The sequence below is a fragment of the Megalopta genalis genome, chromosome 3 (assembly GCF_051020955.1).
Source record: "Megalopta genalis isolate 19385.01 chromosome 3, iyMegGena1_principal, whole genome shotgun sequence".
Classification (NCBI taxonomy): Eukaryota; Metazoa; Arthropoda; class Insecta; order Hymenoptera; family Halictidae; genus Megalopta; species Megalopta genalis.
In genome coordinates this window covers 18211214-18229906 of record NC_135015.1, presented here as the reverse complement: position 1 = coordinate 18229906, position 18693 = coordinate 18211214, and the positions used below count along the sequence as shown (strand labels likewise).

The following is an 18693-nucleotide window of genomic DNA, read 5'->3' as shown; positions in this document are numbered from 1 at the left end:
GGTAAAAACACGAGCGGCGACGGCGTTCCCGGCGCGGCGGCGGCGGCGGCGGCGGCGGCGGCACTTGTCTCGTATCGGCACACTCTCGAGGCTCGAAAATCCTCCGCGCCGACGGCAGGACGGCGGAACGGTAGAAACGCGAAGCGGAGCGGAGCGGAGCCAGAGCGCTAGGGAGATCCTCGACTCGGAAACTCGCGTCTCGCGAGCAGGCGGCGTAATACCGCATAGTCGCCGAGCGGAGCGAGACACGTCGGCCGCTGCGCGAGGAGAGACCGAGGGTTCCCGTGGCGGTAGGTTCGTGAGTTTCCGGCGGCGCTCGGCGATCCCCGACACCCCCGTCCGCGGCTCGAGTCTGCCGACGCGAGACGAACGGCCGCGACACTCCGCTCGGCCGACAGACGCGTCCGCGACACCGACCAGAACGGAGGTGCTGTTCTCTCTGCGTTTGAACGGGGCTCGTCTCGAACGAACCTCTCTCGTCGTGCGAACAGTCAGTCGTCCGTGCCTCTCGCTCGTACCGAGAGCGAGCCGCGCCGATCCGCGCGACGGCATAATATCGTCGTGCCGCGGCTACAACCGTGATCCAGGATCCAAGTGATTTCCGTTCCGGAATCGAACCGGTGGAAGCTCTTCGGTTACTTTTTCTTTATTTTTTTTTTCATTTCTCTGTGGATCAGTGAACGATCGCCGTCGAAGAGCGGGCCCGTGCGACTCGAGCCGAGCCGAGTCGAGTCGCGAATCGCCAAGTGTGCGTGAGAAAGTATAATATACCGGGGGTGTGCTCCAGGCGAGAAGGATACCGCCTCGTTTCGCTGCGTCTCGTTTCTTGTGCTCCTCGTGAGAGATCCTCCCAGTGGTGCGATCTTTGACTCCGCAGTTTCTTGCTCCGTTTCTCCTGCCGCCGTCAGGAGGAGACTCGCTCGGTGGTGGTGCCCGGCAGTGTTTTTTCAGTTTCTTCTCCTGTTTCTCTCCGGCCTCTCTTCTCTCACTCTTTATTTTCCCTTTCTTCTTTTCTTTCCCGTTCTCCTTTCGGAGCGGGGGAGGAGGTGAAAATTTGTCCCCGGTGAAGAAACAGTTGATCGAAACGCCAAATGTGGTTCCCCGTTCGTCGGTTCTGTCGTCGACGGAGGTGAAGTCGGCGGAGGCTACGCGCGAGCAACGGCCGCGTTGTGATGTTCGACGGGTTTATCGTCGTTCCTCGGTGGCTCGTGTGATCCCGTCGGATACTTGTCGTCGAGCCGCGGCTCGATCTCGGAGTGCCGTCGAACTGTTTGGATAGCGTGTCGGATTGCATAGTAGTTCCGCGGCCGGAGTCGCGAACCCCGGAGTGTTCGTTCGGAGTATTCGTGCGTTTTCCTCGGCGTCGGCGAAACTTTGGACCAATGAGAGGGCTTGCCGCAAGGTGCGCTCCAGGTGAGAGAAACACGGGGTGGACCCATGGAACAACGCGTACCTCGGCGGACAACGTTGGAAGCAGCAGCCGAGCATCGGAGAAACTCGATCGGTTCTTCTAATCGGCGGCCGATCGCGACCGATTCGATCGAACAGCCCCGTCGCGAGCACCGGGTTCAGGATCGTCTCTGACTCGGCTCCGTTTCTCGAGGATCATCCTACCGAGAAGACGAGTCCGTGAGAAAGAGAGCGAGGCCCGGGTGTGTGCGCGCCGCTTTCCGCTGGGAATGTCTCGAGGATAACCGGCCGGGAAAAACAGGATAGCGGAGAGTGTTCGCGAGCTGGCAGAATCGGGAAAAACGCGACGGAGAACCGTTAGCCGTTCGGGAAAGTGAAGCGTGGATGTGGTGTTCGTGCAACGGTGGTGGAACGTGGTTGTGGACGGCAGCAACGAAGGTGCAGGTGTTGTCGTTGCTGTTCCCGTCGTCGTCGTCGTCGTCGTTGTTGTTGTTCCGTTCGCCGTCGACGTCGACGTCGTTGTTGGTTGTTGTCGCGTCCCGGTGAACGGTGGGTGACGGTGTGGTGCTGCTCGTTGTCCACGTTGTTACGATGGTTTCCACGTCCTTTGTGACTTTGGTGTTCCTCGTCTGCCTGCAAACGGTTCTGCTGTCCACTGTGAGCAATTGCGCGAAGACGATCAGCATGTACTGGAACACCACCAATTCTATGTAAGTGTCTCGCCGCAGGACTCTGCATTTCTCGCCCAGTTTTTTTCTCTCGCGCGAAGAACAGTTATCCTCGCCGCGCGAATCTCGCCGCCGGTGGAGGAAGAGAAAATGGCCACGTGGCCCCCGCGAGAACAGTTTTTGCGCTCGCGAAAAACGTTTTTCTCTCCACGCGAATCTCGTCGCCGGTGGAGAAAGAAAATGGCCACGTGGCCCCCGCGAGAACAGTGTTTTTTCCGTCCCGAGATCCGCGCCGCTCCGTTTTCCGCGGCGGACGCGACCGTACGCTCGGCCGACGCGCGTAGCCGCTGGCACGCGTGCCAAAGCGTTTTCAAAGTCGTCGACGTCGACGTCGTCGTTCTCGTCGCCGGGGAATCGATTTCTCTCGGCGTCGTCGCTTTTGAGTAACGACCCCTCGCGCGCCGCCCTCTTCACCCCCTTCATGCGCTTCCGGCGGGGCTTTTATCGCGTCGGGCCGTGTGTAAGCGTGGGTATATCGCGTATGCCAAAATTACAGGGCGCATCGGCGACGTCTTGCTCGCTTTAATACGCTCGGCGAATGGCCCTCGACGAGACCATTCCGGCCGCCGCGTCGCCCTCGCGTCTCGTCGCGCAGCGTCCAAATCGTCGGCGATAAAAGGAACGAAACGGCCGATTTCCAAGCTAAGCGACAGGGAATCGTACCTGACGATCCAGTTCCGCCGAATCGTTTCACCGATGTGTTAACCGAAGCTTCCCGGAACGGTTCCTCTCGCGGAGACACCATCGACTCCGATTTTCCGCGCGGGATCGCGAACTTTCTCGCGAAATTGCTACTTTCGCGAATCAAAGTCTCGAGGATTCTCAAAAACTTCTTTTTCGATTCTCTTACGCGCTTTTCGTAACCGCGTGTTCGAATAGTGTCAGACGCGTGTCCGTGCTTCGCTTCCGCGACGGATCGTTTCGGCGTCGCGAAAGCGCGGTGTAAAAATAATTAATGGCAGAGAACGGCTTATAACCGTCCCGAAGGGTGTGAAAGTAGCGTGTTAAGGTCTGAACGAGCGTTTCCTACGCGAAATTCCACCTGTTCCACGACGGCGGCGGCGGCGGCAGCGATGGCAGCGGCGCCGCCCGCGTCGTCGTTTTCGCACGAGACGTGTAAATCTGACCGCGTAACGAGCCTCGTTATTCTATCTGCGGAAAAAAATCTATAAGCGGTTCCCGTCGCTTCCTGCCGGAGCGAAATCGCGCCGGGGCTCGGCAAACCGAAGCGGCGGACGCGATTCACCGCGCCGCCAATTAAATCCGCATTATGTGGTTAAGCTAATTTGTCACGGCATTTTTCTGCTCTTCCGAGCTGGATCGGTTCTCGTCGGCCGAGTCGCCGGGCCGACGCAAAAACGGGCCCCCCGCTTCCGAAACACCGCGTTGCAACGCCGGCCCTTCCGAAAAATCGGCGTCACCGCCACGTGTGCACGTCGAAAACATTTCGCGAAAATGGACACGCGAAAACTCGCGTAACACGGTTCGGCGAGTTCGATTACCGCGGTTCTCTCTCTCTCTCTCTCGTAACCGTTCTCTCCCTCCCCTCTATCTCTTCGGCTTCTTTTTCTTCCGTGCTCCCGGTGTCCTTACACGCGGCTCGTTAGCCGAGCGAAATTTCTTTTCGCGCGGCAATTTGCGTAGTCCCCGCGCGCGCGCGCGCTATATTTCTGGGCGAGGCGAGAAAGGCCGGCGCGTAAAAGTCGACGGGGCGCGCGTGGTCGCCGCCGCTGGACGCGTCAACATTGTAATCGACCGGGCGGACCCCTTTCTTTCTTCCATTTTTTTCGGCCGCGAGAAAAACCTGCTCGGCGCGTAATTTCCCCTCGATCGCCAGGAATTTCTTGCCGATCGTTTCGTCGATCGGAGGGGGCGACCGGCTAATTCGATCCACGGAGGCACGCTCGTAAAACGAAAATTTTTACCCGGATCGAGAACAGGCTCTCTGGAATCTTGCGAGGAACGGACGCGGGAGAGACAGAGATCGAGAGAGAGAGAAAGGGACGGCGGAATCGCCGCGCACGAATCCCGGAAAAATTACGACGCGACGGAATAAAGGCGGGCTCGATCGTATTACCGTGGCACGCGGGGTCGCGAAGAATCTCATTAAATTACGATATCGAGCGGGATGAAATTTTTCATAAGTTTTTACCGTGAAACGCTCACTCTCTATCTCTCTCTCCCTTGCGCGCGGGCGCACCGAGTATGTACCCCGAAAGCGTGTATTCGGGCATCTTCTCCGGGCACCGAAAACCGTGCGCGCCTGTGTGCGGAACGACGCAACAGAGAGAAATCCGGGCACCCTATTCTCCTCTCGTATAAGGCCCCGGACCGACGTCCGGCTGACTTTGACGATCGGTTTGAAGTCGCGCATGCATTACTTGCAGCCGGGACGAGGTGGCCGGCCGCGGCGGTGTGTGCGTGCCGCGTACGTGTGAGAATCCATTTCGCGAAGGAGAAGGACGTTGTCAGACTGTCTTCTTCGCGGGACGTACGGAGGGCAGTAAAAAACACGTCCCGTGCAGAAAAAAATCGAAAAGGAAGTAACGCGTACAGCGAACGCAAAAAGAAGAAACAGAGAGAGCGAGAGAGGGAGAGAGAGAGAGAGAAGAAAGGGGTACGACGATCAGAAGGCCTCGCCGGGCCGAGGCCGGCTGTAAATCTCGGCCGCATATTGGAAAATCGAAATTCCCTTTGCGAAAAGGCGATGAAAAAAAGAAAGCGGCGAGGCAGACAGGCGCGCGTACATATACGGTCTACGAAACAAAACGCGGAGAGGGTCCTCGGAGAGAGAGTAAAAGAGAGCCAGAGAGAGAGAGAGAGAGAGAGAGAGAGAGAAAGGTTCGCGTCGGTTGATGCACGAAAACCAGTGGCCCCCTTGATTATCATAAATCTGTTTCCACGCGGAAGGCGTATTCCGGCTCCTCGGGTTCAAGTACGGTGCGCGGCCGACGACGTTTACTGCCTCGTTGAATTTTCGACGGTGGTGGGACGGCTTTGTAGTTACGACGGCGAAACGTATTAAAAAGGATCGGTTCGTTCCACCGGCCGGCTCGCGTGCGGAACTTGAGCGATGCGCGCTGGAAAACGTATCGCGAACGATCTCGTTGATCCACGTCGCGTTTTCGACGTCGGGGAGGCATCGATATCGGCGCCGCCTGGTTCGCGGATACGGTCGCGTTTCGGCGGAAAAATCGTGGAAAAATGCTCGCCTCGGTTTTCGCCGGCGAACGACGACGGAGGACGGCACGAAGGTTGCCGCGCGGCAGATGCTGCCGCCGTTGCTGCCGCGCGCCGCGCCGCGCCGCTGGAGACTTCAATGCCGGACAGGAGATCTCCCGCGGCAGATTATTGAACTCTCCTCTCTCGGCGCGGCGCGGCGCGGAGCGGAGCGGCGGCTAGACGATTCTATCGGGTTCAAGAAGCCGTGGAACGGACCGGGCAATAAGTATTTCTAGTTATCCCCCGATGCTTACGGTTTCGTATTCTACTTGTTTGCACGCACGCGTAACACGCCCTATCGCATTTTTCACCGGCCGGCTCGTTAATTCTGCCGCGGCGCAGCGGTCCGAACGTGCTGACAAACTATTAAATTGTACCTAATATTTCACGACAAACCGCGCGGCCCGATATTATCGATATTTCAAAGATGATTACGCGCGTCCCCGTCGAACGGGATATTTATGGAACACGTTTCCACGTTTAAGCCGGCTCTCGCTCTCCCGTTGATTTTGATGTTCGTTAAAGCACCAGCGGCCGCGTCGTCTTCGTCGTCGTCGTCGTCTTCCGTACCCGCGGCGGCCACGGGCGAAGGAAAAGATGAACGCGCGGACGAGAACGCGTCCCGCATTCCGCGAGCGGTGCGTTTCGCTCGGACGCGTGAATAATTAACGGCTGACGCCGGGAACGAGCGTGTCAAATTAATCGGTTACCTCGCGAAAAAATTAGTACAGCTGCGGCGGAAAAAATTCTGTAGATTCCGTTCTTTTTCTTCCACTTTTTTTCTTTCTTCTTTTTTCTGTTCTTGCTCGACGGATTCGTCGGTCGCGTCGCACGGAGAGCGCGTTCGTCGACGACACGTGTCGAGATATTCGGTCCCCGGCGACGACATACAGTAATGTCTCTCTAATTGACGCTCGGATTGTCCAGGAAAATGGACAATTCGGGAAGAGGAGCCTTGCGAATTCGAGCCTTGCGACCCGTTTTTATAGTTACCGATTTTCAACAGTTATAAAAACGAGCTGCAAGGCTCGAATAATCGCATCTTCTCTTCCCGAATTGTCCATTTCTGTGGACAATCTGGGCGTCAATTGGGGAGAATTTACTGCATCCAGAAATGACTACAGTAATGTCTCTCTAATTGATGCTCGGATTGTCGAGAAAAATGGACAATTCGGGAAGAGGAGCCTTGCGACTCGGTTTTATAGTTACCAATTTTCAACAATTATAAAAACTCTTTCCAAATTGCCCATTTCCGTGCACAATCTGAGCGTCAATTGGGGAGAATTTATTGTATCCAGAAATGACTACAGTAATGTCTCTCTAATTGACACTCGAATTGTCCAGAAAAATGCACAATTCGAGAAGGGCTAATACGATTATTCGAGTCTCGCTTTTATAATCGCTGACAATTCGTAACTATAGAAACAAATCGCAGGGCTCGAGCAATCGTATCTCCTTCTCCCCAAATTGTCCAGTTTTGTGAACAATCCGAGCGTCACTTAGAGAAACATTACCATAGTCGGGCGTTTGACACCTTCCGAGAAGCTGGAAAACCACTGACGCGATTCGCTCGGCGCGACCGTCATTCGCGTCATTCGGCCGCGGCGGCGGAGGCGCGGGGAGTCCCAATTATTCCGTGCGGCGACGTCACGTACGTACACGCGGCCCATGCGAGAGCATGAGTAAACTTAATGAATGGCAAGTTGGCGAAGTACCAAACGGTGACACGTTTCGGCCGGGATCCTCGATACCGGGCGGCAGCCTCTCGGACGACCGTTCATCATTTCGCTAGTTTCGCCTGTCACGAAATATTCTCGCTCGTCATTATTCACCTCATACATTATGCATCCGGTAATGTGTGTACACACCGGGCCGGATTCTTCTACATTGTGTCATGAGCTCGCGCGCGATACGAATCGCTGAATACCGTCCGCGGGCTTTTCGCGACGCGAGAAGCTTTCGCGGCGCGGTCCGCGCGAAAATTAGACCGCGCGGCCGTTTAGCCGAGAAGGAAATCTTAATTTCCGTCGACGGGGATTTCGCGAACCGTTACATTTTAACGCCGGCTCGCGGTACCGTTATTAAATTGCCGGTGTGCGCTGCGCTCGCGCGCGCGGGCGCGGGTCCGGGCGAGCTCGTTTTTGAAAACCGACGGTCGAGAGAGAGAGAGGGTTCCCTATTATCCTCTTCGGTAGCTCCGTTTCGCGGCGCTTTATAGCTCCGAGTATTAAGGCAGCATCGATTCGCGGCGGCCACAAATCAGCGGTTTCACCGAGGAAACTAGTACCCTTCGGTAACCGAGGATCGAGAATTCGCTGCCCGATTCATGGAAATAACTATCGGCCGACGCCGCGGCGAATCGCGCGGAAACAAAGAAACGCGCCTCGGTCACGACCGCTGGCTGCGAACGAAAAGAACAAGCGTGAACCCCGTAGCTCCCGCCGCACCCCGCCCGTGTCTAAACAGGAAGAGAATATGACATTTCCATTGTTCCCGTCGCTCGCGCAAACAACTTTTTTCGGAGCGCCGCGCGGCGCGGCGTTCCCCCGCCATCTCGTCTCGCCGAAGATCCTTACCAGTCCTTTAAATCCTCGTCCTAACTATCGATGCTCTCGTCTCTCTCGTCTCTCTTCCTATCTTCTTCTCTTTGGTGCACGAATTTTCTACGAATTTTTCGCTGTCTCGCGGGCCATCTTGACTCGCGTCAGATTCCTCGGCGCGCATTTTTCTCACAATTATTGTTTATAATTAGATCGTTTGTGATCCTATCGCGGATTTCATGCACTTGTGATCGAAACAGCGAAACGGTTGAAAGATTAAATCATTATTAATATTATTTATATTAACCCTTAACGGTCCAGAGCCGCCATACACGCGGCAGAAATCGATAAAACCGTAAAATCTGGCAGGAAACATTGGAAGAATAGGTACGATTGCTTCGATGAAAATATATCAACGAAGTTTTATTTAAAAAATGAGTGTCTCTTCTCTATATTTGATATACAAATTTTCAGTAAAAAATTTCTCTTCGTCTGAAAAACAGTCTGGACTTGGCAGTGTGTAAACTGGAAATAAATAGTTTTGGTCCCCTAAGGGTTAATATTGTTGCGAATCACTCCGTTTCTCTCGCGTCGCGGCATTTTATTTACAATAAATTTATTACAATTTTATTTACAATTCAATTATATTACAATTTGAAACGTTGATCGTTCGACGGTCCGACTCCTCGATCGTCTATTGGTAACACTCTTCCGTGGCCACCCCTATCATCCATTATTTTTTAGGGAGTTGCTCACGACAGGCCAAGTCGCTGTAACAATATTTATATTAATATTATTAATTATATTATTATCATTATCATTATTAAATTATTATTAACGTCGGCATATTAATTTCGACCTGCTAAAATTATCCGACGCCGAACCCGCCGAGCGATAAAATTGACCAATGCATCTCGCTCGGATAAGTATAATAACGCGGAATTTATCGAAATCTCTCGCCGTTTTTATCGCGACATGCTCGCGGATGAAAAAAACTTCGTTCGATCGTTATCTATGAGAAACGAAGATTGTATTTCGCGCGGAAAGATTAGTCACGGGTGACCGGGCAACGGAAGAACGAAGAAGGAAACCGTTCGAAGGGTCCATAAAGCCGGGAACTAAGTGTTTCACTTTTATTGGCAGGGCGATTATGACGCGGCTGGAAGCGAAACCGTCCACGGTAGCAATATCTGTCTTCCTAGGAAAGACAGCGGCCGTTGGGACGCGAAACGGTAGATACCCATTTCACTGAATCATGTTCCCTACGAAGCGTAAAGAATCAAGTCCCGTAAAGAATGACCCCTCTCCCTCGACTACGTTAATCGCGGCGGACGATAAAGAAGTGTGTACCGAAGGCAAATTGCATAGGACCCGGAGTGATATAGTGGCAGGTAGTTTCCGTCAGGGGATACTATTATCCGTAGTGTGTAAACGCGCATTTGCGTCGATCAACGCAAATCAACGGTTTTCCGCGCCGCGCAGCGCCGCGGTGTTCGAGAAAATTGAAAATTCCAAAGGGAAGCTGGCGTACGGTAAACCGATCGTTTAACCAGCTCGACGCGGAGAAGCTTGTCATTTCAGCCGGCGGAACATTGTTCGGACACGCTCGAATCGCCGGCTGTTCGGCGCTTCTTGCTCGCGCGCGCGCGTTCGGTTGTTAACGCGATAACCCTCGAGCCTGTTTCGTCCAACTTCCCGTTCGGCCGCGTTTTTAAATTCTGCGGAACTTTCGGATACGATAGATTCTTTAGATTCTTCGTCGTTCCAAGCGATAAGGATGAGAGCGTCGACGGACCTCGGACGGACCTCGACTTGTCATCTTTCCTATCGCGACGATAATCGATCGGAAATTAAAAAAATTGAACTATCACTTCTGAATTCGGATAATCGAGGTTCTACTGGTACGCTAGATTCACGGAGCATTAAAAGGAGCTATACTATACTAATTTATGAACGTAACAGTAAAACGTTTCTTCCGATTTTGAGCGAGCGTTGAAACAATCGTTTCCGCAATAAAAGAAAATGTCGCCGCAAGTGGCGCACGTATCGAATAAATAACTGATAAACGTGTCTTTATATATACATAAAGATTTATTATATATATAATAATCGTAGATTAAAGAACCAGCGACCCGTCGTATCGACGGTTTCCGCGAACCCGGCGTTAAAATCGTTTTCGGTAACGAGCGCTGTTCGACAGAAGATTCTGCGACGATCTCGAAATTCTTAAAAAATGTATCAACCGTCGAACGTAATATTACGAATCGTGGATCGTCTGTCACCCATGTGTCGGACACATGTTCATCGCGTGTCGAACCTCGACGAGCCGGGACGCTAATCGAAGAAAAACCCGTTTGTAATCGCGGCCGGCCGAGCGGCGCGATACAGGAACGAACTCTGCCGATTATTTGGAGCGGGGATTATCGAATATCTGAGCGTGGGAAATCGGGGCCGGGCGTCGGTGAACGGGCGACGAATTAATTATTCATGATTAAAGGGAAACGGGGTGCGCGGTGGCGTCGCGTAGCCGGTGTCAGCGCGAGCGCGAGAAAAACGAGACGCGAGACACACACCGGGCGTGTTGACGTTTACGAGTGCGCGGACAGCGCGTAAATATCTCCATGAACTCGCGGGACGCCTTCTTCCTGTTGCCACGTGTTTCGCGTTCCATCGGCTGGCCGGATCAAAGCGGGGCCTCGCTCCTCGCGGACGAGGGGCGAGCGCGAACTTGCGCGGAGCGGAGCGCCGGCGGCGCGAAAAAGCGCGAAAACGCGCCGCGGAACGGCGAACTCGAAGAAGAGGAAACCGACGCGACCTCCCCCTCGCCCCCCGACTGATTTACCGTCCTCCGCGAGCTCCGCGCTGCTTTCGCGTGATTTACTTTCCGCGGGGAACGTCTGTCGACTTACGCGGCCGCCTCCGCGCGGCTATCATTGCATTTAATTAGGCAATAAAGACGAGCGGCGCAACGAGAGGGAAGAAAAGATGCGCCGGCGAATAGCAGCTGGAGCCGAGCGAATCGACGCTGGAACCCGCTCCGCCCGCTTCCTGTTAGCGCGCACGGTAACGCCGGGCGATTGTCTTAGGTCCGGGATTTTATCGCGACGCTGTACATACGGTAATGTCTCCCTAATTGACGCTCGGATTGTCCACGAAAATCGACAATTTTGGAAGAGGAGCCTTGCGATTCGTTTTTATAGTTACCGATTTTCAGCAATTATAAAAACGAGCTGCGAGGCTCGAATAATGGTATCTCCTCTTCTCGAATTGTCCATTTTTGGGTATACAATAATTTCTCCCTAATTCGCGCTCGGACTGCACCAAAAAATGGACAGTTCGAGGAGAGGAGATACGATTATTCGAGCCTTGGTGGCTCGTTTTTATAGTTTCCGATTTTCAAGAATTATAAAAACGAGCCGCGAGATTCGAATAATGGTATCTCTACTTTTCGAATTGTCCATTTTTGTGTATACAATAATTTCTCCCTAATTCGCGCTCGGACTGCACCAAAAAGTGGACAATTCGAGGAGAGGAGATACCATTATTTGAATCTTGCGACTCGTTTTTATAGTCACGAATTGTCAACAACTATAAAAACGAGTTGCAAGGCTCGAATAATGGTATCTCCTCTTCTCGAATTGTCCATTTTTGTGTACACAATAATTTCTCCCTAATTCGCGCTCGGACTGCACCAAAAAGTGGACAATTCGAGGAGAGGAGATACCATTATTTGAATCTTGCGACTCGTTTTTATAGTCACGAATTGTCAACAACTATAAAAACGAGTTGCAAGGCTCGAATAATGGTATCTCCTCTTCTCGAATTGTCCATTTTTGTGTACACAATAATTTAACCCTAATTCGCGCTCAGACTGCACCAAAAAATGGACAATTCGAGGAGAGGAGATACGATTATTCGAGCCTTGGCGGCTCGTTTTGACAGTTACCGATTTTCAACAATTATAAAAACGAACTGCACGGCTCGAATAATCGTGTCTTCTCTCCCCGAATTGTCAATTTTCGTGGACAATCCGAGCGTCAATTAGAGATACGATTATTCAAGCCTTGCGACTTGTTTTTATAGTCACCGATTTTCAACAATTATAAAAACGAGCTGCAACGAGATACCAATAATCGTATCTCCTCTCCCCGAATTGTCAATTTTCGTGGACAATCCGAGCGTCAATTAGAGAGACATCACGGTAATTCCGCGTTGCGCCGCGTTTGCGTTCGAAGGACCTCGCGGAGACCGAGAAATGGAAAGTTCGTGGCACGTGTAGGTCCTTGCTCTGTTTATTTATGTCGGGATGCGTAACCTGACGTTTTCTTGTCGATCCTGGGAAACGCTGGAAAGCGAGAGTTCGACGCGCGGCTACTAGCTGGAAACGTTTCTCCGCCGGGGACGAGATTATGACTTCGCACCGCGAAAAGGAATGCGGGTTTCGTTTCGATTATTGGACTGTGACACTCGACCGACGGCGCGTGATATCGAACGTGACGCGTACCCGCGCGGAATACAAAGAATATAGGAATTCTGGGATATTATGCGGAGTCATCCCCCGCCCTACGATGTAACACGGTTGATTCTTTCGTTGCCGTCGAAATTGTGTCGATCGAGATTATGCGCGTCAACGACGCCATATTGGATGCCATGCATATATGTATAAAAAGGGCACGCCGTATAAATATAATATAATACAATACAATACAAATACATATATCGAGTACTTTGTGCTTCGATATTATAGCGAAGCATTTTTATCGTACTTAAATACGATACTTTAGACTTAAATAAGATAATGAAATTAAATTAAATAAGATAATAGACTTAAATAATAATAAAATACTTTAGACTTAAATAAGATAATGAAATTAAATTAAATAAGATAATAGACTTAAATAATAATAAAATACTTTAGACTTAAATATATTGTAGAAAAAATGATCGAGCTCTCAAAAATTTGATCATCGGCTCGAGGGGTTCAACGAAATGTAGCAAACAAACGACGCGATCTCCGATCACCCTTTCTTTTTTTAGAATTCTTTCCAAACTCGAGCAGCCAAAAATTTGTTAAAGGCGCCTCTGATCATTTCTGTATATTTTTACCTTTTCTTTTACCTTTTTGTTATTCTTCTCTCTATTTTTATGTATCAGTTTGTCCAAATTAATTTGCACCATTGTTAAGACCAATGGGCCTACTAGCACTGTTTGATCAATAATAGTAACAGTGCACTGATTCGTATACGATACTGTTTTGCACGTGGTCGAGAAAAATGGTTTATACAGCCTGAGAAATTATGGCAGGACGAGTAACAAAAATATGTTTCTGGAATCGCGTATGAAATTGTTATGCTTAATTATTCTTATGCTTATTATTCATGCTATTGCACGAATAGTATCTAGTTCACTTTTGTTAGCGATTGACTTCAGATTAACTTATACTTATTTGGACTGCGCTGTTGGATTGCACTTTGTGTCTCATTTCTGTTTTCGCACGCGAGCTTCAAAATTTTCAAAACGCAACGCCATAATCTTAATAGCTTACAGATACACACACACACACACACACACACACACACACACACACACACACACACACACACACACACACACTTAACCCCCCCCTCTTTCTCTCTCTCTCTCTCTCTCTCTCTCTCTCTCTCTCTCCCAACCTGAGACCAGCTCGAGGCAATTATACCAACAAATGCGCCGACGTTCGCCTAACTTTTCCCGGCAATAAACTCGGCGCGGGTCCGAAGCGACCCGCCTCCGCCGTTCAGCTACCCCGCAAACTATCCGGCATCCGACTGTAAAGCAAAGAGAATGGCGGCCCCGTGTCGAGCAGCCGGCCATCTCCTCATCTCCGCATAGCAGGAGTCAAGTCCGCGCGCACGGTACCATTAATTCAAGGCGAGTTACGCCGATAATCCGGCATGGTATCGCGATGTATGGACGCGAGCCCGCCGGAATATTCGATTTTCTTGGTCGTCGGCAGGAAACGGTGGAAAAAGGCTCTCTCCCTATCTCTCTCTCCCTCGCTCTCTCTCTCTATCTTTTTCAGCGAGGTCTCCTCTCGGTTGGAGGCGGCGCAGCGTCCGGCCGCGCAGGGTTTATCGGTACCGTCGCGGCGCGCAATAAATCCTGGCCGTTATCAGCATTTAATATCTTCGTTAAAAATCCCCGAAGAGGCCGAGAAACAAAAGATCATTATTAGCGTAAGCACCGCGTGTACATCATTACTCGGTGTCCCGAGCAACCAGTGCTCCTCCTCCCGCTTCCTGCTCCGGCAACAATACGGAGCCACTCGAGCCGAGTCACCCGTGGCCGGGGAAAAAAAGCGTACGTCGGGGCGTTACGAGCTACGAGGACCGCGTTACGGTTAATTAAGCGCGAACGGAGCTGCTGCAGGGCCAATGCCAGGATCGCCTAGAAACTGGAAGCCAGACGTGCCGAGAGAACGCGTCCAGCGCGGCCTCTCTCTCTCTTCCTCTCTCGCTCTTACTCTCTCTGCTCTCTAATACATATTCTCTCTCTCTCTCTCTCTCTCTCTCTCTCTCTCTCTCTCTCTCTTTCTCGATGGTCTCTCTCTCCGCGTCTGGTCGGCGACCGTGTCGTACAAGGGCCGCCGAAATCATCAGAAAAGTGTCCTCTACCCGCGGCAGCTGTTTCCTGTTACAAAAACTCGCCGGGTTCACGGGGCGCTTGGATGGGGCACCCTCGGCCACGGGGGTAGCCGAAAGCCCCGTTAGCGTTGCGGTCACGACTTACACCCGATTACGTGCTTTCCCGTGGCGCACCCCGTGTTAGACACTGTAATCCATAAAACGCGACCCCGCCGGCAGCTCGCTCGCCGGAATTTATGCTCCGCCTAATTCCGTCAGGCTTGTCCCATTGCCACAGATGGACGGTAGATCCTAGGCTGAAGGGAACTTGGCTTCGAGGAAAATTGTTTCCACCTGCGATCGATCGGCGGCGGCCGTAATTTTTCCTACGAATCCTCTATAATTCCAGCAATTTAAGTGTAACAATTCAAATTAACGCGCTGTTCAGTGTTAAAAATAAGAATACAAGGAGAACAGATGACATTCGTGCAGGAAAAAATGCTCGTTCATAATCTCCGTCGCACGCGGCTCGAGATCGCAGCGAGACGATCGCGAAAATTGCGGCGGCCCTAATTTGTCCTACGAATCTATAATTCCAGCGATTTAAACAAAGAAATGCATTTGGTGCTAAAAAAAGTATGCAAAGAGAACAGATGACATTCGGGCGTGAACATTCTTGTTCGCAATCTCCGTCGCACGCGGCTCGAGATCGCAGCGAGACGATCGCGAAAATTGCGGCGGCCATAACTTTTCCTACGAATCTATAATTCCAGCGATTTGAACAAAGAAATGCATTTGGTGCTAAAAAAAGTATGCAAAGAGAACAGATGACATTCGGGCGTGAACATTCTTGTTCGCAATCTCCGTCGCACGCGGCTCGGTATCGCAGAACCAGTTAACGATCGCGAAAATCGCGGCGGCCATAATTTTTCCTACGAATTCTCTATAATTCCAGCAATTTAAGCGTAACAATTCAAAGTATCGCGTCGTCCAGTATTAAAAATAAGAATACAAGGAGAACATGGATGACATTCGTGCAGGAAAGAATGCTCGTTCATAATCTCCGTCGCGCGCGGCTCGGTATCGCAGAGCCGGTCGACGAGCATCGAGACGATCGCGAAAATCGCGTCGGCCGATCGACGAAAATGAACGGTTCCCGAAACGAAAGCGGAATCGCCGACGCGTAGTTTCGTCGCTCGGCGGCCGGTGGCTACGCGGCCGGTAAAAAACGCTCGGTGCGCGAAAGCCTGGTATTTTCCTTTCGTTTTTTGACGCTCGAGATATCTGGCCGGCGCGGGTCCTCTTTTTGCGCGCGCGGCCGAATAAATTACCCCACACACAATTTATGGAAATTAATATTTACCCAACAGGAGAGCGGCGGACGCGAGGGGGAGGGAGGGGACCCCTTGCGGAAGTAAGTCGAGGGGAGTGCTCGTGCATCAGAATTACGGAATAATCGAGCATTGTGCGGCGACAGATCGCCGTCGTCGACGACAGGGGGGGCAGATGATATTTCACGTTACCCACGCATTTCGTTTTTCCTAGATCGTCACCCTTGGCTCTTGTGTCCTTACGCCCCCGACTCCCCCCTTGTAATACCGGGGTCGTAACGCAACGCGAATCGACGGGTTCCGCGCGCGTCCCGCGGTCCCCGTGGGGCAAACACGCGGACGCCATGAAAATCTCCGGCGACCCAGCAGGTGGCGGCTTGGAACGCGTGTAGGTCATAGTATAAAAAAGTGTATCGTTCGATTGTGAACAGGCCACGCCGGTAATAATCGTTATTGCGCCAATTAATTCGCGCCTACGTGTGTACGTAAGGGCGGCGCGCGTTATCCGCGGCCGGCACGCGATTCCGTCCGCGGTGGAACGTCATTAATAGCTAGTCGGATATCGCCGTACACTTAAAATAATTGCGGCCGCGAGGATGCATGCGTTGCAGACAGCCCGGGCACACGGTTGCCCGGTTCGCGGCCACGGTCCGCCGTCTCTCTACCTACGCGAGAGAGCATAATCTCGATCTCGTGGGAACCCGCGGAGCATCGCCGCCGTTTGCCCCAATTAGCTTCTCGCGAGCCACGCGACGCCGTCATTCCGTCCTCGATTACTTTCCTGTTTCTGCGACCGTTCCACAGATTTTCAAACGATCGGCCGCGCGCCGCCGCGTCCCTTGCTGCAACAACGGCCGCCGGACGATCGATCGCGATTCGCGGAAAATCGCGTCCGCGGGGAAACGGTCGCATTGCCCGCCGCAATTCAAACGTACAAGAGAAACGAGGAAATTGTGGTTATGTCAAGGTTACGTCGAATATTCCGTTGTCCAAATTTATGGAAAATCGCGGCCGCGGGGAAACGGTCGCATTGCCCGCCGCAATTCAAAAATACAAGAAAGACAAATAAATTGAAGTTATTAATTTCAATGTGAAGTTTACAACGATTTAAAACAGAATAGCGGGAATTGTTAATACTTTTATGGTGCACGTGATATGTTCTCGCTATTTGAATGCCTGTATTTTATTCAGAAGTTGCAATTTTTGAGAGAAAGAAGTTTGAGAAGGTGTTCCAAAAATGGGACATTGGGGGATAATGGGTTAACTTGGGACGTTATAAAAAGAACGTTATTAAAAAAGAAACGTCTTTATAAAAATGGTACCATTTAGACTGTGGATTTTACGCATTTATGACAAACGTGGATATCTGTAATTTTGAATGGAAGAGAGCGTAAAAAAATCGAAGAGCATCGATATATCAATATATCGCTATAACACGTTGGGCGCTGCGACGGTCAAATATGGGTGACGCTGATTTTTGGTTAATTTTGAAAATGCATTTTCATCGTAACATACTCGAACAAACTGAATTTGACTAGGGTGTTTCCCATTATCCGCCAATGTCCCATTTTTGGGAGACTTTTTCAAGTTTTTTTTCTCTCAAAAATCCCAACTTCTAAATAAAATACATAAAATACAGCTTTGCAGTACGTTTTTATAGTTATTGACAAATCGTGACTATAAAAATGAACCGCAAGGCTCGAATAATCGGATCTCCTCTTCCCAAATTGTCCATTTTCGTGGACAATCTGGGCGTCAATTAGAGAGACATTACTATACATAGAACCTGGCACGAAAGAAAAAAGAACGAAAGTAAGAATCCGTCTCCTAAATTCGCAGTCCCCTCGCAACGAGAACTCCCTTTCTCGGTCGCGGTACCTCGAGCGGATTCGTCGGAGCGAATCGCATAATTCGAAACCGCCACGAGGGCCTATCTGTCGAAGAAAACCGGGCCAATCTGGTATCGGGCGGGCTCCGGGATCCATTAGGAGTCAGCGTTCGCTCGGAAAGCCGAAGACAAATCGACGGCAGATCCGCGATAATGCCACGAATCTCGTCGGCGACGAAAGGAAAAACGTCGCCGCGTCGCGTCGCGTCCCGTCGCGTCGGTCCGCGTCGCGTCGCGTCCCGTCGCGTCGGTCCGCGTCGGGACAGATGGTTATCGCGTTATCTGCGCCCTTTGTTCCCGGTCCTTAGCCGTGACAAACCCGTGGCCCGGGAGAAAATCCCGTTCCTCCGGTACCGGGTCCTCGAGCGGGCTCGTCGACGCCGCGGAGGAAGAGGGCCCCCGCGAGACAAGGATGACCACCGGGACAATGCCGATTTCCGCGGCGTCACCACCCGGAAGAGTCGCTCGGACGCCGATGATTTCCTTGAAAGCTTCGAATAAGAGAGGCGGCGATGTCGCGCCGGAAAGAGAGGCGCGCGTGTGCGCTCGCGTCGACGGAGAAGTTAGAGAGAGAGAATGAAAGAGGGAGATAGAGAGAGAGAGAATGAAAGAGAGAGAGAGAGAGAATGAAAGAGAGAGAGAGAGAGAGTAGAGATGAAGATAGAGAGAGAATGAAAGAGAGAGATAGAGAGTAGAGATGAAGAGAGAGAGATAGAGAGTAGAGATGAAGAGAGAGAGATTGAGAGTAGAGATGAAGAGAGAGAGATTGAGAGTAGAGATGAAGATAGAGAGAGAATGAAAGAGAGAGATAGAGAGTAGAGATGAAGATAGAGAGAGAATGAAAGAGAGAGATAGAGAGTAGAGATGAAGATAGAGAGAGAATGAAAGAGAGAGATAGAGTGTAGAGATGAAGAGAGAGCGAGAGAGAGAGGAGCGGCGCGTGAACTGCGTATAACTGCACGTTTCGCCTGC

At 51.4% G+C, this 18693-nt stretch overlaps 1 protein-coding gene and 1 long non-coding RNA gene across 2 annotated transcripts in view; one reads left to right on the top strand and one right to left on the bottom strand.

Moving 5' to 3' along the window:
• The first annotated feature begins 381 nt into the window (after positions 1-381).
• The window catches only part of Ephrin (ephrin), an 89831-nt gene continuing 71519 nt past the window's right edge, over positions 382-18693 (top strand). The window contains exon 1 of the mRNA XM_033478352.2: positions 382-2120. Coding sequence (XP_033334243.1) covers positions 2002-2120 — 119 coding nt within the window. The 5' untranslated portion in view covers positions 382-2001. The remainder of the gene's footprint in view (positions 2121-18693) is intronic.
• LOC143259166 (uncharacterized) overlaps positions 8494-18693 on the bottom strand; it is a 70113-nt gene continuing 59913 nt past the window's right edge. The window contains exon 3 of the long non-coding RNA XR_013032986.1: positions 8494-8670. This is a non-coding gene — a long non-coding RNA (uncharacterized LOC143259166). The remainder of the gene's footprint in view (positions 8671-18693) is intronic.